The 24218-nt window shown below is 37.0% G+C and overlaps 1 protein-coding gene across 3 annotated transcripts in view; it reads right to left on the bottom strand.

Moving 5' to 3' along the window:
* Nucleotides 1-1996: 1996 nt before the first annotated feature.
* GPRIN3 (GPRIN family member 3) overlaps nt 1997-24218 on the bottom strand; it is a 66317-nt gene continuing 44095 nt past the window's right edge. For all 3 annotated transcript variants that reach the window (XM_039845708.1, XM_039845709.1, XM_039845710.1), the window contains one exon: nt 1997-13079. In XM_039845708.1, coding sequence (XP_039701642.1) covers nt 10617-12965 — 2349 coding nt within the window. In that variant the 5' untranslated portion in view covers nt 12966-13079 and the 3' untranslated portion in view covers nt 1997-10616. The remainder of the gene's footprint in view (nt 13080-24218) is intronic.

Consider the following 24218-nt stretch of genomic DNA (forward strand, 5'->3'; position numbering starts at 1 on the left):
ATGGGAAGGAACTAACATTTGTTTTGTCTATTGTTGAATCCACACAATTTTGCAAAGTATGTATTGTTATCCTCAATTTACAGATGAGCACACTGAGCCTCAGGTTAAATGACTTGGCCAAGGAATTTAGCTTTAAAGCTAAAATTTGAACCCAGGATTCTTTGATTCTAAGCCTGAGTATTTACCAGTATATCTCTTTGAACATCGAATTAATATCTCAAGAATCTACCACTGCAAAAATATTGACCGAAAACCAGCGCGCATTTATACATGATACTCGCTAAGGTTGAGACGTACGTGGAAGCGCCCAGCAGCATTTTCCACACATAGCTGTTATTCTTTGTATTGACTTTGGGCAAACAGAACATAGATAACAAGCAAATACTTTCCAGCCCTTTAAGAAATCTTTTCTTGTTTTTAAAGACCTATAATATCTTTGACAGTGACATTCTGCTTAGCTTTTTGTTTTTTTTTAATTTGTTTTTGTTTTTGAATGGCAGGCCAAGGTTCCTGTACAGTTTGATTGAGAGGTGTCAAGTGGGAATAAAAAAGATGTAGGGAAATATCATCTCTGAGATACTGATACCCCTACCAGAAATCTCTTCGAGCACTTTCAGCTTTCATCCTGACAATTTGAATTTTGACTATGTTAGTCCTGTGTGATATATTTAGAAAAACTGACTGCAGAACATTAAGATATTTCTGAGGGTCTAAAAGTTTTAGAACTCTGTAAATTAGCTCACTGATAGTCATGGGTGGTGTTCATGAGTTTATTAAGTTTATTAAGAATGTGTGGTAGACCGAAAGTGATCCTCTGAGGTTTACAAAAGGCAGATTCATCACAAGAAACAAGAGGTATTTTGAATTCGCGATCAGTCCAGTGCAGCCGGATATGCTAAGAAGGCTCGTCTTGTTTACTACTCAACATGAAAGATGTTGATGAGTCCAGAACAGCTGGCTAGAAATGACGCTTAACAGGGAAAACACCTGTGGGTGCGACATAAACAGCAACAGGCATAAGACAAAATATCTCAGCCCCCCTGAGGACTCTTGCATGATCTAAAGAAGAGCCTTTATATCTTTGGAAATGATTGAGGTTTAATTTTGTCAAGAATGAATGTCCAAGTATACATAGGTTAGATAATGGCAGACCTAGGACACACTTTAGGCGGAAAATAGTGTGTATTTATAAACGCAGAATAGTCTAGGGAGAGTATGACACTTGGAAGTCTTGAAATAATCACTGTTTAAAGTTCATGGAAAATTCGCTAAATCATTTTTCGAGATTTGAGGTTCATAAATCTTGTACCTTTCCCACTCTACGGATCCTTGATGAAGACAGAATCAAGGAGGAAAAAGGAACCCAATTATAATGTTAGTTTTATTAATAGTTAAGCTGGATTGGAGGGCATGGCTGGGCTTTCTATCTCTTTCTAGAACCTAGATAGCAGGATCTGACGGAAGAGTAGGCAAGGAGACTAGAACTAATAGGCACACACCTGAATGGCCCTGGACAAGAGGCAGCTAAGCCTAGACATGAAACAATATAAGCCTGAATATAGGTGATCCACCTGTAGTAGATGGGGCCTGTACCCCTTCCTGTATTTCCATGAATGCCAAGTTCTCATTAACTCTTACCAAGGAAGAGCAGAACTATACACACACACACACACACACACACACACACACACACACACACACACACGCATATACACACACGCTGCAGAGCCATCAAGAGCAGGGTAAAACCACTCTTTCTGATGATCCTCAGGCATTGTCGAGTCTATGAAATTCTATCTTAATTAAAGGAAAAAAAGATTTTCATTGTAAATACTTTCAGCTCCACCGAAGATTCCTAGCAGAAGTGTGTCACACTTAAAATCAATTGATTTGAAACATGTAGGGCTAAAAGGACAATTTTGACAGTAGTGGCAAAAGAAAACAACAATAACAAAAAACAAAGACAGTAAATTTTAATCTATATTATGTTTATTGTGGAAAATGAAATTCAAAATGTCATATTTGAAATTTTCTCGACGGTAATACTAAATCATTGGTTGAATTTCATTCATCCATTCAAAAATCAAATCCAAAATGAAGGTAGAAGTGTATGTAATTCCAAAGTTTTGATCTATACTTATGTAAATGATAACATTTCACCTTTTGTCTAGGAAATAAAATTTAATTTGTAGGTCAATTTCTGGAGGATGAAGACTTTCTTGAATTAAGAATTGTATGACCTTTGTACATAGACATTGTGAAAAAAACATAACTTTAGATTTCAATATTAATACATTCATTAATGAAATTTCATTTTGATATTACTATTTCTTCAGTGATTTAACCTTATGCTACACTTTTGGTCTTTCTCAGCTGAATATTTACAAACATAAATGATTCTCACATTGACAGCTACAATTTTTCTGGGTGGCACTTAAATTATTACACATTTTCCAGAATAATTACATAAATTTATCTTGTAAGCAACAATAAATATTGACAAACATCAAGATTTCAGGTATGCTGCTCTTATAAACATGTATGTTTCTAGTGGTTAAAAAACACAGCCAGCTATAGTTCTAATAATAGTATTTTTATGGTTAGTTAACCTTTAACATTTATCTAAGATATAAAGATGGCACATTCATTCTCTAAAACATGAATATGTAGTAAATGGTATTGTTAACTTTCTACTGAGGTTATATTTGCACTTCGCCACACAGAGTTTTCTATTAATGGGCAATTCTGGTATTTCCATTCATATCTTCAAACTAATACCCAGACAACATTATTTTTAGTGTCAAGGAATGGAGGTCAAATCATATTAGGTTTCAGGAACAAAGTCAGACTTTTTGACCTCTAAAGAGTATTTTCTTATAGAGGAAAAGAGAGAAACTCAAACAATACCAATTTACTATTTGGAATTGTGTTGACAAATGTTGTCCTGTGTTGACATTTGCTGGCTAATGACTCTAATCTTATTATAAAGTCCACATAGTATCACCTATTAACAATAATAGTAATTTATCTGAGTCTGTCTTAAGAAACTCTCAATTGCTAATATCCAATTAGCCTACCAATATCATTTATAATTGAAACAAAGTTTTTTACTCTAGACTTCTCTTTGGTGTTGCTAAACATTGTTTTGCCGATCTCAAGAGAAGAATGCCTACAGTCATTTTCCACTTCAAGTGATATACACTATTTTAAAATCTAGGGATATATCTCCAAAAAGGTAGGGCCTTTATTGCTTGTGCAAATAAACACACTAATAAATGTACAAATGGAGTCTACAAAACATAATTGGTTTTCCTCAGTGTTTATCATTTCCAGATATAAAATTAGGTGCTTAATGAACAGCATTAAACTTTTGAAGCTGTTCAGGTACAGTCTGTGCCCCAGTAAGACACTAACTAGATTTCATGGCCCAGTGGGCCTGGGCTTTCCTAAGCACCACATCTGCTACCAGGGAGTAACACCATTTAGTAGAAAGCATCTGATCCAATATTAATATATGTAAAACAGAACAGTCATGAAAAAATGCAGTTTTCAATTAGTCATTTTAATTTGTGATTTATTTTAATATACTAGTATGAATAAAATGCATTTATGTGTGCATATATATGTGGGTAAGCTATTTACAGTTATGATATATATATACATTTTTATGTGTAGAAGATGAAAATACACTTGATTAGCCCTTTTGAGGCTTTTGAACAACTGTTTCTTCTCCCTGTTTCCCTGTAGCTGCTTTGAGGATTTAGATAATTCATACGAGGTATGTACACGATCACACCCATAGTATGTACATCCTAGTCACACACATAGCAGAGGGAGGATGTGTGAGGAATGTAAATCATCCAGGTGGTCAAAGAAATGACCTTACCTGTGACTAATGGCGTGGTTAATTAGCTCTGGCATATTTAATAACATGCCGATGTACTGATTACTATATTCAGCCTTTATGATAATTATGTTATCTACTCTCGAAGATGAGTAAAACCAACAGCCCTTTCTGACCTTCAAAAATGAAAGGACAAATTCTGTTACTGAATACACATGCACACTTTTGCCAGCTTTATTCACTTTCAGACATGTGCCTACCTGATGACAGAACTTGACCTTAAAATGGGATAAAGCATGTTATTTTTTCTACACATAAAAATAGAGAACCAACTACTCACAGACTGTACACACTTACAGAATGAATTGACATACCACAACCAGCTACAGTATTATGCACAACATATTGTTCACATTAGTACGGCAGAAATAAATATGTTTAGAAATGTAGTAATTGTTAGTGTATTTCTTTCTTAAGTTTTTGGGCTCTGTTGACCTTTTTCAACCTCAGTAAAGATATCGCCAGATGCCCTTAAAACAAGCTCTCCTCTGGGGACTGAGGAGTATGACTATAATACTGCAATCTCCTGATTTACCAACATCATTTTGAGACATGATGGAAAATATTATGAAAAATACTTTACTCAAAGATGTGGTTAAAATAAATGCTAAGGAATCTAAACTAAAATCATTAAAAGATATTGATAAACCTGGGTAAGCCCTTTTTACTCATTCAATATAGTTTGCTCTATATGGTCTTTCTATGTTGTTGAAAGCAATGATATAAATCGGAAAAAAAGCTGTGTAACTGCTTAAAAGTTTTGCTAAAGAATATTTAATTTTTAAATTTAATTTTTAAAGTAACAAAGAGTAATGCTAGCAGCAGTGTCAAAAGGCAAGCTATAATTTTCACCCCAGATAAGTGGATGACATCCCCACATCTTAAGAGATCAAGGAAGAAGTTAGCATTTCTCTCCCATTTTATTCTCTTTACCACACATCACTAGAGTATCTCTCACCATAATTCTTACCATGCTGGTTGAGCATCAGTATCTTTTTCTGAAGCGTCAAATATGTGACTTTTATTTCTGTTTTGCAGCCAATCGATTTTGAGCTTGAACCCAGAAAGATACTTCATGAAGAACTGGTACTTAGAAATGCCCATCTGGAACATCATTTTCTGCAAGGCATTATTTGAGGCCCTTTTTGCCTCACGTTTTATTTATTTTACATTTGGGAACCAATTTTTCATAGCTAAAGCTAGTAATCCTCCAGGCATAGTTAACTGAATTGCTTTTCTACATGCAAGTGTCCAGGAAGAGTATTATATGTTTAACTTCTCCATTTCAACAAAGTTTCCAGCTGGAGTTGTCTTGAGTTTTAAGGTAGCAGGACTTACGGACTCCTTTTCTGTCTTGGCTAGAATTAAAACAGAGCTGTCATCCATATCCCTACTAAAGTCTACTAGTGCTGTACCTCTTTATGGAGCTCATACACAAGCTTTTCCAGCAAGAAAGCAGAAATGATGCCCCTGCTTATCTCATCCTTTGGGTCACAGTCTTCATAGAGCAGACCATAGCTATCTAATGGTGTGCCCATAATAGATGCGCTTGCTGGTGTAACTGCCTCTTTTGGGCACATTATTGCTTGGCTTTATTTCATATTCAACAGTCTTTATTCTTGTGATTAGTATCTGAAATATCTGGGACTTAAGAAAAAAAGAAAACACGAAACTTGTAAATAACATCTTGTTGCACCATTCTGGCCTCCATAGTCCTTTCACCAAGGCCCGTGGTTATTTAAATGTCCTTTAAAATTATCATCACCTTGATTATCTAAGAGCCAACAGTAAGTTTTCAAGATATTTTTTGTTTCTATCTACACATATATACAGATGTACTGGATTTACTTAGAGGTTATTTGGTTGTGGCGAGTAGTTTAGCTGGTGAGTGTTCACAGTTAAAAGTAGCTGTAATGACCTCTGGCAGATGTCACTGATTACCTGTGAGACAGAAATTTTCCACCTTCACCCACTTCATTTATGTCCTTGATCATTACAAATCAAGTTTATTTGATTTCTGTAGCCAAGGAGAATGTTTTCCTAAGAGTAGGATAAAGTTCATGGCATTCTGTTTCAACATTTATAAGACTATTTTTCCTCGTTTTGCAAAAATGTCTTAAGATTTTGTAGACATCCTTAAGCTCATGTGTCTGCACAGATTACATTTATAATTACTCAGCCAACTGCAGAATTCATTAAGAAGGACATAGTTACAAGGATGACCATGAGATTCAGCACATCACCTGTTATGTGCCAAGTGGCAACAGCTGACCAGCAATTAGAGAGATTCAATCAAAAGGGCCACACAACAAGGAATACTGCTAACAGAAAACAAAATGCTCAGATATGAAAATAAAATAGTAAACACTGAAGCAGACATAGACAAGACTTCTGATTAACTGTATAGACAAAACAGGGTGGGGACAAGATGTTCAGCTCGTCTGTCCAAGATACTGCTGAGTTCACTGTATCATTCTCACAAAGGGAAATTCACAGGCCTCATTTCTCAAACACCATTTAGGACAAAGCAGGAGAGTAAACAGCGTCATCTCCATGGCAGCATTGTAGATGATTAGTAAATCAGACAGGTAGAGGCCTACACAAAGCTACAAGTGCTTGATTTTCAGTAAAAACACATATACATATATGCAAACTTTATTCTAATGTATTGTTTTTCTTTATACTGATTCTTAAAAAGTAGACAAGTGATGTGGTGAATTATATGGTACTAGAAGCGGGCAAATCTTTTAACACTTGTACAATATGTTGGAGGAAGAGAAGATAATTTCTCACATTTAGGCAGTAAAATAGTAACAGTGGATACAGCAAAGGCCGAACAATTTACATTAACAGCATACTCACATATATCTTCTGTAAACAAATTATAAAGTCATATCATATTCTACTCTTCACATGGTATATACAGGTATTCCCAGAATGAAAGGAACTCCCAGAAATAAGAGAAATAATGCTAGAATAAGCTAGAAACAATAAAACCTCAATACTCGGGGATGCAACCAAAGGCCACTTTCCTCTTTGGCTTTCTACTTTAAGATGACAAACTTAATCCTATTAAGGATTTGGTTCCAAAATTCAAGCTCTAGGATATATGTTACACATGCATATTCAGTCCAATTTATTTCAGTTTTTATATTTTACTTATAACATGGAGAACACTGGTATCCAAAATAATGAATATCAGACAATTCTAAAATTAAAAATCCATAAAAAAATCAAATGATATTCGATACAGCTGAACTTGTCAAGGTAGGAAATCGTAATCATATATTTTATAAATATTTCATTTTGGATGCAAACAAAAAGTTCTGGTTAACCTTGGCCTAACAAAATGTTCAAATTATGCCAGTGATCCAAAGCACAGAAAAGGTAATTAGGATCTTACTATATGTTTACACATTAAAACTAATAATTTGGAAAGATATAATTAGAAAAGCACTAAAGAGAAACATGACAGCTGGAGGGATGACATTTTTCTTATGGTCATAAAAATAGAAAAATCAATACTTAAATTAAAAATTCTAGTATTCACAGGGTAACTTAGATAGCATTTTAACATTTTAAATGTTTCCTTATCCTCCGGAATCTGTGTTCTAACGCATCTCTCTTTTCCTACTGGTTTAAGAAATATTTTATATTTATTTACTTAATAAAACATTTTCTTCATTTATTTCAACAACTAAAATGCATTAAAAAGGATCAAAACGTAACCAAAAGAAATTAAGGACAAAAATAATTTTCATCTCAATGTGTGTCACTCAGGAAAAGAATAGCCCAAGTTCAAAGAAGCTGCCACTAAAATTGCTCTGCAACCTCATTTGTTGAATGAACCTAAGGAGTCAGGAATAATGCACTGAATGTTTGTGCTGTGTCACAGATTGAAGTGAAGGAAAATTTTCAAATCAAGGTTTTATTGTGAGACTACACAGGGTATCGTAATGTCCAAACATGGTTTTTTTGAACAGGCTCCTATCCTATTTATCCACTTAATGATCTATTTCTGTTACTGTTTTTAAAAGCCATTCCTTCACTGAAAAAAATTAAAAAAAAAAAAAGAAATTAAAAGCCGTCCCTTGCATGAGATTCAATAAGCTACAAAACAAGAAAGCTTTTGTAGTATTTTACGACAATCTCTAAAGTATGTTAGAAGATAAAAAATTAAAAATTAAAGATTAAGAAGTAAAGAAAAGTTCTAGCACCAAAGAAAACCAGTTAAAGTTACTACCTAAAATGTTAAGTTTTAATATGAGGCACAATAACACCAAGTTTAGCTTTAATTTGGTTAAATCTTATTAATTTCTTTATTTAATGTGGGACAAGTGTCTATAACACTTTTAGGCCTCTGCTTCATTTAACTATTTATAAATCATGTGGTTACTCCAAACTCATGAAAATAAATATTATCACCAGATGCTGAATTCTTCCTTTTCTCCTATTTTAATGCAGGAACAGCCTGTTCTAGCCAGTTCACAGCAGAGGATTACTTGGGGCCCACTCAGCTGGAGTGGGTACTGTTGACAGCTGCCAGTGTGTACACAGAGTATTCTCTGTGTATACACAGCATGTATGCCAACGTGTGAGGGAGACAGCCAGTGAGCGAGAGACAGAAGTGAGATGACATCCTGGAAAAGGCATCTCTGACAGAAGTGACATGAACATTGCTACAAACAAATATTTAAGGCCAAAAGAGAGAATTGTAGACTTAATCTCTAATTGTTAATAGTCATTTGATTGCTAATTTGACGGTAATTTCTACTTTAGATAGCATTCTTAATAGAAGCAAATTGGTAAGAAACTGAAAAATGTGTCATTAAAAAATTCATTGTAAGTTCCAAGTACAACTGCTATAAGTACCATTCTCAGTCTCTGAGAATGCTGTGACTGTGGTCTACTTATGCAGACCTCATATGCAATCTAATTATTTTGAAAGAAATCAATGGCTATTACTAATTTAAGTTACATCCAATGTAGCTTGTGGTGTGAAAGTTTAGGTATGAGTTTTCCCCATATGTTCAGAATTTGCAAAAGAATTAAAATTGAAAAAAAAAAAAGAACTCAAAACAGAGATTTTGAGTTCATGTAAAATTGGCATTTATGAGTCTCCAGAGAGAGAACACATGGCCATCTGTCTTATCTAGGGGAATGAGTTCAGAGAAGGCAACCAGTGCCTCTCCAACATCTGACAATCTGATTTTCTAAATGCAAGGTAGAGACCAGTGATCTCCCTACAATTAATCTAGGAGGGGAAGCCTTTCCAGGGCCCTAGCTCATTTTTCTGTTCAACACTACCAGTACTCTCAAGCCACTGCTGGTCATCCCAGCCCAGCACTCTGCAAGACACTCGTGGGTCCCCTGTACAGGGTCTTCTGGAGACAGATAAGAGCTGAGCTCAAACAGGCACCTATGTTCTCAAGTACTATAGCCCACCCAGAGCTCACACTGTGTTTTAAGGGAGGCCTCTTCTTTTATAGAATTTGAAAGATGAGATATAATGTTATTTCTTTTAAAATCAGTAAATTTGCAGAGTTTACCTTTTTGCTACAGATTAGAAACTTAAGCAATTACATGATACTAGTCTACACACAAAAACTGTGAGGAAGCTTGTGTTCTATTTGGTGTTGACTACATTTTCTATTAGGAGCTACTGACCAAATCAAAAGAGAAACACAAACTCTATCATGTTTACAGGAGTCTAAATTAAACATATTGTTTTTGTTACTCAGGAAGCTTTCATTTTTCAACATAGAAAGAAGAGTGTTTGTTAATTGGCTGTTTGTAATTCCTTACCTGAACCTTAATGTTCTCAGTACAATGTTTTTGGAGAATATCTGTACAACATAAAATTTAGTCTTATAGATAATATGATGATTCTTGTCAAGAATTCAGGAGCGTGTACTTCCTCTATGGTAAGGAAATATGAATTTAATCTCGTCAGAATCACAGAGATGCACCTTGCTTTCAGTGCAGGAAAGTCTGTATATAAAATTCATGTTTTATGTGGGCAGTATTAATATTCAAAAGCATAGCTAATTTCCCTAATATAACTTTCCTACATTTATTAAGAGGTATAAGAAGGTTTATAAAATGGTTATCTGTAGATGTTTACAAATATTAATTCACATTTGGTATTTTATTTATGCATTTAAATGCTTTTACTTAATATCATCTGACCTAGGAATGAGTCAAATTTTTTTTCAAATTTTTACATTATAGTTCTTCTCAGCCACTTACAATTTGTGTGGTAACAGCAGTCTTATTGTAATAGGACTAGAAAGTATAACAGTGCTTTTGCTAATAGTGTTTTTAGTATTTTCAATATAAAGCAGGGAGTTTAATGGAAATACCATAGTATGATAAATTGAGACAGTAACACAAAATGACATGTGTATTAATGCTAATTCTAAAAGCAACATCATATTAAACACCCCAGTGAATATTATTTCCTCTTAATTAAGGTTGTAAACTTTCAGTGAAGCTTCCTTTTCTCTCTTTCTTTCAAATTGAAACAATATTTTAATTTATGGAGCCCCGATCAAAGGACCTAACATTTCTTAATAGCAATTTCCTACAGTTAATCCTCGCTTTCTCTTCCTGGTCTCTCAGAAAAAAAACAACAACAAAAACTAAGGTTTGCCAGGGACTGACATTTAAGGAGACCCTAAATGTATACAAGGGCTCCAATACACGTTCCCTTTCAATCTAACACAGAGGAAGGGGCAGGACGAACACAGCAGTTGGGGCGTCGCAAGTTCTGCAGCATGGACTGGAAAACACTGTGCTGCCTTCCTTTGAGCTTTTTATTTGAAGAAGTATCTGAGGAAATGGATCTCCGGCTCTGGCTGCTTTGCGCTTTGATTAATTTCTCGTGTTCCCGGATTTGTCTCTGTAAGTGGTTCTGGATTGCGACGCCCAGGGACTCCGGGTCCAGGGAAGCGCCATACACTTCCCAGGTCATGCCCTGCTCATCCCACACGACGTCCCTGACACGCTTGGACTGTTTCAACTGCAGCTTGGAGTCCACGCTGAGCTGCTTTTTCTTCTCTCCTGGAGTGAGCCCCACCTGGGCGGCAGCCGCTGTCACGTTTAACTTTTGCTCCTTGAGAAACTCGCTGACGCGGCTGGCCCGGCGCGGGCTGGCTTTGACCGACCGCGAAGGGGTCCTCTTGCCCGAACCAGGACTAGAGTCACCCATGGAATCAGACGGCAGGCTCAGGCTGGTGGCTGTCTTGGTCTGTCTAATTTCTTCCACAGTGCCCTCCTGGTTATTTCTAATCGGGGAGGGTATGGGACTGGCAACTGATCCCGTGCCTCCACTTTCTTGAGATTTAGGATTGAGTAGATTTTTGGCCTCTGCTCCTGCCCTGGCATCGAGGATATCAGTGTCCTTAGGCTCCTGTTCTTTTACTATCTGAGAAGACGCAGGCTTCTTCTCTCTCCCATCTCCTTTATTAGTGGGATCCAAGCTCCCGGACTGGTCAGCTTGGCTGGCAGGGCCACAAGAGTTGGAGAGTTTGCAATCTGGCTCTGTTTTGTGGCCATTTGTGGTTTTCACTGCAAGCTCAGATGGCTTGGTTTTAAATTTCCCCAATCCATGACTTGTTTCATCCTGACTTCCTACACTGATAGAAACCTGGTCAGTAGGGCTAGCTTTCAGGGAGCTAGAATTAGTACCTGAAAGCTGTTTAGAGGTAGGCTCCACTCTTACTGGAGTCATTCCTGCCGACCTCCCATCTTCTTTACATGTATCCTGAGCATTACTGGATGCCACACTGCTTGATGAGGTTTTGAGGACCTCACTTGGTAGGCTCACCAATTTACTATCCCCTTGGAAAGCTGCAGAAACAGCTGCAACTGTCTGGATGTGCACTTCTGGCATGATACTAGGGCACTGCCCCAGCTCCTGGGGGGCTAGGGTGCTGTCTGACAGCTCCAGTGTGTGACTTCTACTGCCATGGCAAATGACACGCAGCTGCTCATGTTGTTCAAAGTGCTCAGGAGTAGGGGAGGTTTCCTTTAAGAATGCAGTGAGGATGCTGGGGCTGGTCCAGACTGATCTGCTCTCAACACTTGCCACTGCCTGCACCTCAGCATCTTGCCGAGCCCTGTTGGGAACTTCCTTGATCTCATTTTCAGCTTGGTTCGTCATTGTACTTGCTTCTTTGAACTTTGACACCTGATGCTGTGCTGGTAGCAGCACTTTTTCTGCATCTGGAGGAAACGTCGAAACTTTGCTAATGAGGGATGCTTGAGGTGTCACAGAAGTCGCCGCCTGGGTGTTTGAGGTGGGGGCAGAGGGCTGTTTATTCCCTAAACATCTGTCTTCTCTTGCTGGAGATTTACAGGACCTCATCTGTGAGTCGCGAATGGCTCCCTGCCTTTCCCCTTTAGGTCCGCCTACAGGAGAGGAGGCATGACTGAACACCCTGGCTGCTGCATTTGCAGTTTGCACCATTCCCTGGATTGTTTCTTGAGAAGAAAAATCACAGGGCACTTGATCTTTGCTGTTGTTACAAGTGCTTCCCACTGGACAACTTGACTTCTCAGGTTGCTCTCCATCTGAGGTTCTCTGTGATTTCACCAGGGGATCTTCAGATCCTGACAAGTGACCGGCATTAGGCTGTTCACCTGAGATGGCCTGGTGGGTCTGCTGACTGGCTGGCATTGTAAATGTTGTGTGTATAAGATCCTTTCCTGCTGCAGAACACGGGGCTGGTGCTACAGGCTTGCTGCTTCCTCGCAGCTGGGTATTGGCAGGAGAGTTGAGTGTGGGAGAAGCTATTTCCACCTCATTGAAGACGCCAGGAGAAGACATGTCTGGCTGGGTAGTCTCATGCTCACAGACCTGCATCAGGGCCTTGGCAGCTGCCCTGGGGCTGAGGTCTGGTTCGGCAGGTGCACTGGAAAGGCCATTGGTGTTCTTACACAGCGCGGCTGGTACAGGCTGAGGAGAGGCAGCCCGCACCTCTCTCTGATCCTCCTCTTTTCCAGAAGCTGTGATCAGGGACGTTTTGGCCGATCTCAGAGGGTCAGGTACAGTCCCCATGGAATTTCTCTTTAGGAAAACCTCAGAACTCTCCCCTGAGCAGTGGTCCCACTGGGAAGCCGTTGTAGCTCAGAGTGAAGACACAGTCACGGATGATTCCGCTGAAGGTCCAATCTGTGAATTAAGGAAACAGTACCATTAATATAGTACAGCATTCAAAGACTGAAAATACAACAAACTGTCACTTGTATAAGATCTCATAAGCACAATAAAACTTTTCTTCCCATATCTGTTCATATAAAAATACATAGGTCTTGGAAAGATTTTAGAAAAAATATTTTAATTATACGAGTATCATTTTGATACATTAGTTTCTTTTTGCATCTCACTGTTGTCTAGCAAATAGGTTTTTAATGCATTTACTTAAGCATTTAATAATTACCTATAATCTGATATACCAGATATCAGAAAATTCTGTGAATCTACTGTAATCAAATCAATAAGTATTGAAAACTGGCCTAAACAGATATTTGAAAGAGAATATCTAGAAATAGATCCACAATTAAATGAGGATTTAATATGCAACAACAGAGATATTTCAATTTAGTGGCAAAAGGATGGATTACTTAATAATATAGAGGCTGGCAAATGGTTATTCATCTGGAAGAAAACTAGATCTTTATTTTACACTAATTCTAAAAATAAATCCTAAATGGATTTCGATAGATTAGATGTTAAAATATTAAACAAACAAACAAACAAAATCCTATAAGAGAATCTAGGAACCATAATCTATGAAGGGAGAGTAGGTGTGCTTTGGCAAGGCAGAAAATACAGAAACTATAAGAAAAATATAAACTAAAGTATCTAAATAAAATTCAAAACTTTTGCATGGCAAAAGATACCATAAAGAAATATAATAGGTTTGAAAAAAAAAGTTCATAACGGTAGAGGACAGGCAAAAAATGAATATGGTATAGCAGAAGCTCTTAAAAATTTACAAGGAGACAAAACAGCTCATTGGAAAAATGATAAAGAATATGAAAGTACAGTGGTCCCTTTGGGAAGCAGAGCTAGGAAAAGCCAACAGCCAAAAAACTTATGAAAAGATGATCGAATTCATCTGTAGTCAAAGAAATGCAAATAAAGTAACATTTAGATTTTACTTTACACTGATTACACTTGTAAAATGTTAAAAATAAAGTTATAACACAATAGCCTGGGGAAACCTAGCTAAAGAAAGCATTTTTATTAATTGTAGGTGTAAATATGTATCGTTACAGCCTTTTTTAGGGAAGCAGTTTAGTTTTTAAAGCTAAGTATACTCATGTCCTTGACCCCGTTATCCCAGCCCTATCAACAGAAACAAAATACCAGCATATATAGATAGATAGGTACAAGTATGTTTACTGAAGTACTGTTTCTAGAGGAAAAAAACTGGAAACAAACTGATCTCCATGAATAGGGGAAATGGTAGAAAAATAAATCACAACACATCTCCAGAGCATTATATGACCATTAAAAGAAACTCTTTACTTGGGAGAAATTTCCCCAAAATATAGTCGAATGAGAAAAGCAAGGTACAGAAAAGGATATATACATTTTCATTTTTGTAAAACAATGACCTAAAACACAACATATGGATGTGCTGTGTGTGTGTGTACAGATATGTTTGTATATGATTATATAAATTCTAAAAATATTTGGAAGACATATTAGGTGTTAAATGGAGTATGATGAGCTGGACACAGGGAAAGAGAGATGGTGGTACCCAAAGGTGGGAAAGTACTGAACATTAAAAAGTACGTCTAAAAATTCATTTGTGTGTGTTCATGTACAAAAATTTTTTAGAAAGAACAACCAGATAATAAAAGATATGAGTAAAGCAATGGTTCAGAAATTAGTGGATAACTGTGTTTTAATATTACCTCTATCACTCATAGACTCCGTGACCTTATGCTAATTGCTTGGTAATTAACTCATTGGCAAAATGAATTATATGATTTCAAATAATCCTTCAAGGATCTCACTTCTTTTGCATGTGATAGATAAAAAATAAAATAGCACAATCTTAACTCGGGCTATAAAGGGTCAAAATAAGACAAAAGCAAATCTGGTTAGGCCCAGATTTTGAAAATATAATTTTATCTTTTGGTTCAATATTTGGAGGATCTACTATGATATGAAATCTAACAATATATCCAACTTCTTCCCCAAACCAGCTCTTCCTTCTAACTTCATAATTCATATTAATGGGTTGACTATCTTCCTATCCTTGGTTTCGACTACTTTTTGCTCATTCAGACCACTTCCCTGGTTTATATTCCATTTCTTCCTTACTGGAGTTTTCCATTGCAGTCACGTGCCCCAAACCCATTTTTCCCTCTCCCTCTCTTTTACATATGTCTTTATTATACTTTTCCTCCCACTCTCTGCCCTTCTCATTCTGAAAAAGCCTACCCATTCTCTGAGGCCTCACTTAAACCCCATTTCCTTTCTGAAGGCCTCTAAAACCTTCAAGTCATTAAGTTTGTCTCTCCTTTAAAAATCCTACAGTTATGATCATCTGCGATCTTTGTATTGTGCTTTTAATGCACTGTTTTTGTACCTTTGTTACTTATCATTTCTCCAGAAATACTTCAAGTCCCAGAAAGGAAGGAGACAAGCTTACTGATTCTTTTCTGTTCACTCCACAGGACACAGTGCAGGATCTTGTGCATAAAAAGGTATTAATTCATCCCATTTCCCTCCATAGTGGCCACTATTAATGCTCTACCAAACTTCGAAATAATAGGAAATTTAAACCTATGGTGGGAAATATAAACAAAAACAATAAAAAAGAGCACCGTTTTTGTAAGTAAATGATTGTATTTATTAAGCTTTATGTATCTGTAATCCAGGTTTAGACAATGAAAAATGAGTACACAGGACATGGGTTACAAAAAGCTGGAAGGTCTCATAAAGCCAGGAATTTAGAATGTCTCCTGTTGTCATATGCCTAGAACCGAGACACTTAGCCAAGAGAACTGTAAATTGTAAACAGTTCAAAGTTTAGCAACTGAAAGTTTGAAGACTTAGAAAAAGATAAGGGACTTCATAAAATTCTCTGAAGTTACTTTACTTCCATCCCTCAGAGATAGTTGATTATACTAATTTGAAAGGGTGTCTTCCTTTACTTGATTTGTTAATATTAGTTAAATTATCCATCAGTTGAACACTTAAGAAGAAAAGCCCAGATTGCTTGGCTAACATCTGTCATTAGACATCTCTTGATTTATGAGTAGTTAGGAAGTCAACACTATTCTCAAACATTTATGCTAATATAATTGTTATAGCATCTCCACCCCAGGAAAACTGCCTAAGTTCTGAGACAATTTTTCTCCTACAACCCCCACCCCTCAGTCCTGCCCAGTGCATTTCCCTCTCCCATCACCAACCAAATAGCAGAAATCTTTAGTCTCCAACAGGTTAGACACAGAGGACATTTAAAAAGTGTAATTACTCAGTGGTTTAGAGTGCGAAGAATATATCTTCAAAATCAACCAGGGTCAAAAAAAAAAAAAAATCAACTGAAGTGCATCATGATAAGATTTAACCTCTAAAAATGAAGTTTCAAACAGGTGGCTCACAGACTTAAACAACCGCTCCTGCAGGCATGTGCGTGCGTGCGTGCGTGTGTGTGTCCGTGTCCTACCCTTCCGTTCCCTCCCTTTCTCTCCCCTCTTTCCCCTTTGCATTTCCTTTCTTTGTCTTTTGAATTGAAGAGGTCTTTCATAAGAATCCGGATTTCTCTCTTGCTTCTCTCTAAAAACTTGGAAGGTATGCATTTCCAGAAAGCAACACTAGATGGCGCAGGTAAGGGCTGTTCTCCTTGATGGCGTGGACTCTCCTGGTGGCCCATTCCCCATGGGCCCTGCTTTACTCCTTTACATTACTTATCTGGCCTCTTGTGGGCAGCTGAGTTTGACAGCTTTACTCTAAAAGTAGGAACAGAGTAGACTTCCTAGGCTAATTTTAGTCCTCTGAGGGCAGTTTGGAATTGCACTGAAGAGCATGGAACCTGGGGCCAGAATCCCTGAATTAGAATGTCGTCAGTTCCACTCCCTAGTTCTAGCTCTATGTACTTGGGCAAATAATCTCTCAGACCCCCAATTTAATCTATAGGTTGAGGATAATAATAATAATAGTACTGCCTCACTGGGATGTGGTGAGGAACAGACTTAACATTTGGAACAAACAGCATCTTGGCATATATTAAGCACCTTATAAGTGTTAGCCTCTTTAAAAACCTCAACATACAAGCTTTGATCTGTGTTAAGGAGAAAATTATTCTGATACTTGTTAAAATGGTAAGACAGCCTGTAGTCAGGACTATTATGATAGGTATCAAGACTACATGAGGTGAATATTTTCAGTATTTCATTTTATGATGGACTATATTTTACTTAACTAATCCTCCATTTTGGCATGTAGGTTATTGTTAAATTTTCATTACTTTATATTCTCATAATTCAATCGTACTAAGGAATATTTATTTCTCTTGCATGAGAAATTTATCAGATATTTAAATTATTTTGAAGAGTATATCAAAGAGATATATGCACTCTCAGGTTCATTGCAGCATTATTTACAATAGCCAAGGGACATCATCTTGCCATCAATGGATGAATGAATGAAGAAGATGTGGTATTTATATACAATGGAATATTATTCAGGCATGAAAAAGGAGACTCTGCCATTTGCGATGACATTGATGGACCTTGAGGGCATTATGCTAAGTGATATAAGTCAGACAGAGAAAGAAATACTGTATATTACATCATAACCATCAAATATGCTAAGAGACTTGAACTTTATTCCAACCACTAAAAAGAAATGATAAGTATGCGACTTTATACAGGTGCTAATTATCTCTGCAATGGAAATAAAATTATAATATATAAATGTATCAAATTAATGTTACATGCCTTAAATTTACACAATGTTATATGTCAAATATATTTTTCAAAAAGGTTGGAAAAAAACAACTTTCACAGGAGGGGAGTAGGGTCAGGTTCAACTCCAAATACAACAAGAACAAGTAGGGATTTATAACCAAGAAGCATGTTCAGGGGGTGGGGGATGGGGTGTAGGGGGTCAATGGATGGAAAATTACTAAGAGGAAACACTGAGGGTCGGGGGATTCTTGCTAAACCACTGAACAGGATTCTTGCTTAAAGTAGGCAGGTGATCGGCTATCACCTGGAGGATGGTGGAGGGTGAAGAAATTGATTGGATACTGAGGATGATCAGATATGAAGGCTGGGAGGATTCTCTCTAAACTGGCTTAGCAGGTTTCTTGCTGAAACTGGACAGACATGGAAGCCTAAGAATGCAGCCTAGTGCAGAAGAGGGCTCAGAGGAGACTGACTAAAGTTTTGTCAAAGAGGAAGTCTTTGTCATCTGCACTGGCGAATACGGATTTCCTTATAAGACTCTGAAGTATTATGAATTCTTTCTGAATTGGTCACAAAACACAGAGAAGCTAACGGTATCTTAAAGATTAAATGAGTTTGTCTCGTTTGATGGGAACTGGATTCTTGCTAGCAGGTCCCTTTGGCACGTCTGGCCTTAGAATCATGAGCAAAGATTTAAAACCTTGTTCTGGAAATGCAGTGAGTCTGCAAGGTAAACAACATCCACCTTTTACAGGGAAGAAAACTGAGGCCCAAAGGTTAAGTAACCTACTCAGGGCTGAATACTTATAATTCCCGTTGAACTGAATTCTAATGAATGATAAGTCCTGGCCCCTTCTGTGCTTCTTCTGTATTATCTGTAACTCTGGAAAAAATTGGAAAGAAAGAAAAAATTTTTAAAAAATACATAAACATATCTCTGGAGGAGAGGGAGCCCTCTTTTTGTTAGGAATTTGCAACTCAAGTGCAGCCTGGATGGCATTAACACTCACTACAATTTCATTCATAACCGGTCACTTTATGAAAAAGCCTGGCTGTTTGAAAGCTGACACCGCCACTGCTCATTCTGAAAATTCTGGGTTCTACTACTATGCCACGCTGCCTATTTTCATAACAGACACCCACGTTTAATAAAACAGGCAGCAGGGAATCTCATCCCTTTGTGACTTGCTCCAAAGCAGCTCTGGTGGGAAGAGCATTAGACAGAGTATATGGAGAGAGGCCTGGCAGTCCTGGACCAGCAGGATGCTGATATACTGCAGGTCACCGCAGTAACCCTGTGGGCAGCAATTACCTCTGCCCACTTCAAAACTGCCACTTTGCTAGAACAAGGGCTCCAGGATGTCACTGCATCTCTTTAGTGACATTATGCAAGTGTTACAAGGACCTCAGTGAGTAACTGTCTCCAGCTGTCTGATAGCAGCTTTTAGCCTTCAGATGGATGGTGTAAAAATCCTTAGAGAACAGTGAGGCAAGAGGTATGAGACTATTAGTCCTCGAGAAAGGATAAAGAAAAAAAAAATATCTCCCATCCTATTCCATCTTATTTGTTCCTTTTAATCAGGACCTTTGCCTAGATCATTCGCATCCTGAACCCAGCAGATTCTGCCAGTGCACAGTTTTAAGGAGAGGTGATTCAATCCCAGGAAACACCCACAGGTTAGGAAAAGCAGTTCCTTCTTCTTTCTTAAAAAAAAAAAAAAATCATACCCTCACACTAATAGCGGCTTCAAATGCACTTTTCAAAGATATTAGCTGAAAAACTGGTTCTTTCCTTTGAACTGTGTCTAAAGCAACTCAGAATAGCTGAAGAGAAAAGAAGGCTGCTTTGCTTAGTGCCACTAAGGTCATGTAGACTTTCAATTTTAATGGTTACTTTAATAAAGGCTCAAGAGAAATGAGCTGCATCCCTTCCCTCCAATCTGGTTCTTCTTTTGTTCAATACTGTTCCAGAAAAATGAATACGTGCCTTGTTATCACATCAAATTCCATTGTAAGCAGGACTAGACAAAAACAAGAAGTAGATAATGACTTTAAGAAGCATGAAGACTCCACATATATGCCTGGAAATCTTTCAGAGACTGTACATTAATAACTCTTTATCTAAAGAAAAATGTCGAAAAATTAAATTTACCTGCCTCGAAATGTTGTTATAGAGCTCAAGTGAAATAAGTTAAATATTTAGTATGGTTCTTGGAAGATAATAGATAAACAATTACGAATTATTATTATTTTGCCATCATATACCTAAGAAGGCAGGACCTATGCAATATATTTTATAGAGTCCATCTTAAATGGTCCAACACTTGTTTAATTTGTGTTCTTGTACACCCACCTAAAGACTATCATTTAAAGAAGGAACTTTTAGCTAACTTGAAGATTAACACGATAATGAGGTCTTTTTTTAGATTGTGTGGGAGATGTGGACCTATGAATTCTTTCTCAGCAAATTTAACACTCAGTTTTTAATAACGTTGAAAAAATTAACCCCTCAACAGCTCCATGTTCCTACCTGCGGAGATAATTCATAGCTAAATATCAAAGTTGCTGTTTATAAGTGCCTAAGTTTTTTTAAAAAAATTTAAACCCTTCTAGGAAAGAACTAATTAAAATATTTGTTTTGCATTTTTTTTTTTTTTACCTTCTCTAATCAGCTAAGTTTTACTATTTCCTTGATTTGCCTGACAGATATTCAGATCTGAATGTTTTCCTTTTGCAACTCAGCTTTGAAGGGCTTCAACTGCAAACTTATGCTAACTGCAAAGAGAAGGCACCAGGACCTCAGGGCTAAATGGTGGTTAAAAAATCCATTAGAAATAAATTAAGCAGTTCTTCATTTGCATGTCTTTACATTTGCATTTTAAAATCCTGTGTTAGATATGATCAAAGCTGCCCTGCATCCTAATTTTCTGCAGGATATATTTAGTGCACTCGGCTTTACAAACAAGTATTCTTGTCCTTGCTTCCTTCTTCCCTGACCTTGCTGATCTGCTGTGTTTTTCCCTGGCTGCCACACTTCCCCCTACACCATGCAGTTCTCATAAAAGCCAGTCTCCACTTGAACCACTTTTCTTCTGCAAAGGCAGCTCCTAAGTGCAGAGGTGGGCACCTAAGCAGAGACTCCAGCTACCTAGCCCCAGGCTGAAAGCTTGTTAGTGATTCTGCTCATGTCAGACACCAGCCAACAGTTTCTCTTCCCGTTCCCACACCTGGATCTTTAATCAAGTTGAATGATGGGGAAGCATCTGGTGGCAGTACTGTGGTCATGGAAATAGATGGGAAAGCAGGGCTGTGCAGGGTGCTGGTCAGATTAGGCTCTCCTACTCCTAGAGAACTCAGGGAAACCAGGGAGGGGGCAAGTTATGAATCAAGCAGATTCTTCCAGGCCTCGGTCTGGGCCCTCTGTGGTATTGCTCTTTTGCTTTTTGGAAAGAGGATCTGCGCGTCTGAGAGAAACTGGGTTGCTCTGCTCCTGAGAATGAATAATTTCTTGGCTGAGGTCTGGATCTTCTTCGGGTTTGGTTTGTGAGTTGTTAGTAAAAAAAAGAGAATCTGTCACTCTCCTGCTTTACAGCCTGTAAAACACTAAGGCAGCATGAAGTACTTAAAAGTTTTGATTTTTGTCCTTAAGGAGATTTCAATCTATTTGAGGAGACAAAACAAATTCAATCAGAAGCTATAAGTGAGCAAGATAGTATATAAATAAGTGACTAATGCTGTGTAATAAACTACATTGCATAAAAGTTCAAATCAGGGGAAAGGTCAATATTTCTTATTCAATTGACATTTCCTGGTACAATTCTTCTATAGGCTAGAAAAAATTGCTTATGGAAGTCTAAAGAAAAATAGATGTTTGAAATTAGGAGAAAAGTGAAGCAAGTGGAGTAAAAAGAATGATCTGATTAAAAATTTAAAAATCGCTTAAATCACGCTGAGACAATTAGGAATTAATGTTAACATCCATTCATTCATTTAATAATTGCGTGCCCTTTTTGTGCCAGATATTCAGGACACAAATATAAACAAGATACATTTATGTTTTTGAGGAACTCACAGTTCCTGCAAATCACTAATTTCAGTACAATATAAATGTTGTAGAAGAAACGAAAAACAAAAAAAATGTACTATGGAAGCACTGAGGACTATTTTATTCAGCATAGACTTTAGGTTACAGAGAGTGGAGAATCTTAAGCTTTGTAAGATGTTATTTAACACGGTTGAGAGAGGGTAGATACTTCTCTAGGACAGATTTTCTCACCTCTGCACACTACTGACATTTTGGACCAGATAATTTTTTTGTGGAGGAAAAAAAAGGTTTAAAGCATCCTGTGCATTGTAAGGTGTTCACAGCATTCATGACCTCTTCCTACAAGATGCCCACAGCACCTCTATGCCCCACTTGTGACAATGGAAAATGTCTCCAGACATTGCCAAATGTCTTCTGGGAGGCAAAATTGTCTCCAGTTGAGAGCCATTGATCTAGGAGATGAGCGTGTTCACCTTTGACAGAAAGAAATATCCTTAGAACGAATATTTGTGAGTTGATGAAAGAGAGTTTGAACTTACTCCACTTAGATAGGAATTAATGATACAGTTTCCTGCTCTCAAGTCAAAGATAGTGCTCTTCATATTCTACAGGTGAGGATGCAAATTAGTACAACTTCTATAGAGAACAACTTGGCAATATTTGTCAAAGACACAAGGTCACATACACTTTGACTCAGCAATTCCACTTTAGGTACCAACCTTATAAGTAAAATAAATAAATGTGCTAATTGACATATGTACAAGGTTATTCATTGCATGAAATAACAAAAGATTAGAAGAAATCTAAATGTCTATTAATAGGAAGGTAATTAGTTACAAAAATTATGGTACTATTTCCATATAATGGTATATTAAGCAGCCATATTTAATAACGAGGAAACTCTTTATGTATTGATATGGAACACTCTCCAAAATATATTAAGTAAAACAACTAGAACAAAATAAAAAACCCAATGACACCAATAAAAAACCCCGAGATTAAAAAGTAATATATTTAATGTGCTACCATTTGTATTAAAAGGGAAAAAATTAATATCTTTTGCTTGTATATACATAAAATATCTCTGCAAGGATAAGTAAGAAATTGATATTAGATAGGAGGGGAAATGGGTACGTTGGGGATAGGATGCATGGAAGAGTTTTCACTCTATATACTTTTGTACTTTAAAAATTTTAAACTATGTGAATGTATTACCTATTCAAAAATAATAAAAATTTAAAAGCTGGTGGTCCTCACCTGGGCAAAACGGAACATACATGCACGCTGAAAGTTTTCTGTCAGTGATGAAAGATTTATACTGATCTCTCCTTCTATACTCTTTTCATCTGCTCTTTGCTAAGCAAGGTTAGCCCAGCCCCTCCACTAATAAAAAGAAACCATAATTTCCTTATCCATCTAGGTTATCTACAAGCTCCAAGCTAGGCAATGCAATTATTTTTCAAAGTCAACATCTGAGAAATGCTTTTTTAAAGTGATGTTTTGTTGGGCCACAAAATAAAGTTTACTTAAGTTTCTTTTCCCAGACTCTCTGGCTCCTGTTTATCAGTTGATTTCACCTCCCCCCTCCCGCCACTTTCTATTCCTGGTAACTCTAGCAGTTAGTCCTAAAATCATACATCCCTCAAACAATAAATCTAAGGAAAAGTGCAACTCCATGAGATTGAGTCAAAACATCAATAAAAATGTTTAAGAAAAATGTATTTATTTTGTCTATATTTTGAGAATTGACTAAATGTCAAGAACAAAGTTTAGAAAAGATATTGTAATTCCCAGTTATCGAATCCACCTTTTCTGTCACCACCAGGCTTAAATGAATTTATCAAATCTTACGACAGTGCAATATCATACTACTTGGTCTTGTTTCATCAATTCCAAAAACTTATCCTCCACTTGCTGCCTCCAAATAAGATGCATCCCATCTAGGATGGATTAAAGTACAAATATTTCCGTTCTACATGCAAAATAACTTAAATAGTTCTCCATTACCTATAAACTAAGATATATTCTCCTTAGCACAGCTTTAAAAATGTCCTTCACTATCTGATCCATTTCTCTTTCAAAACTGGTATCCTCTCTCATTATCATTTGCCATACCTTGTATGTTACTCTTTTTACAACAAGCTTCAAAAAAATTATTATCTTGTTTTACAGGTGTGAAAACTGAGGCTCAAGAGGCTCAAAGAAATCCAGTTTGTCAAAGTTGTACATTTAGTAAGTGACAGAGCTGAAATTCAAAACCAGGTGAGCCTGATTCCCAAACTGCCACCTTCAAGATGACAAAATGAGAGGTAAAAATGAATTCATGATATA

This window comes from Pteropus medius, unplaced genomic scaffold (assembly GCF_902729225.1).
Source record: "Pteropus medius unplaced genomic scaffold, Ma_sr-lr_union100, whole genome shotgun sequence".
NCBI classification, from domain to species: domain Eukaryota; kingdom Metazoa; phylum Chordata; class Mammalia; order Chiroptera; family Pteropodidae; genus Pteropus; species Pteropus medius.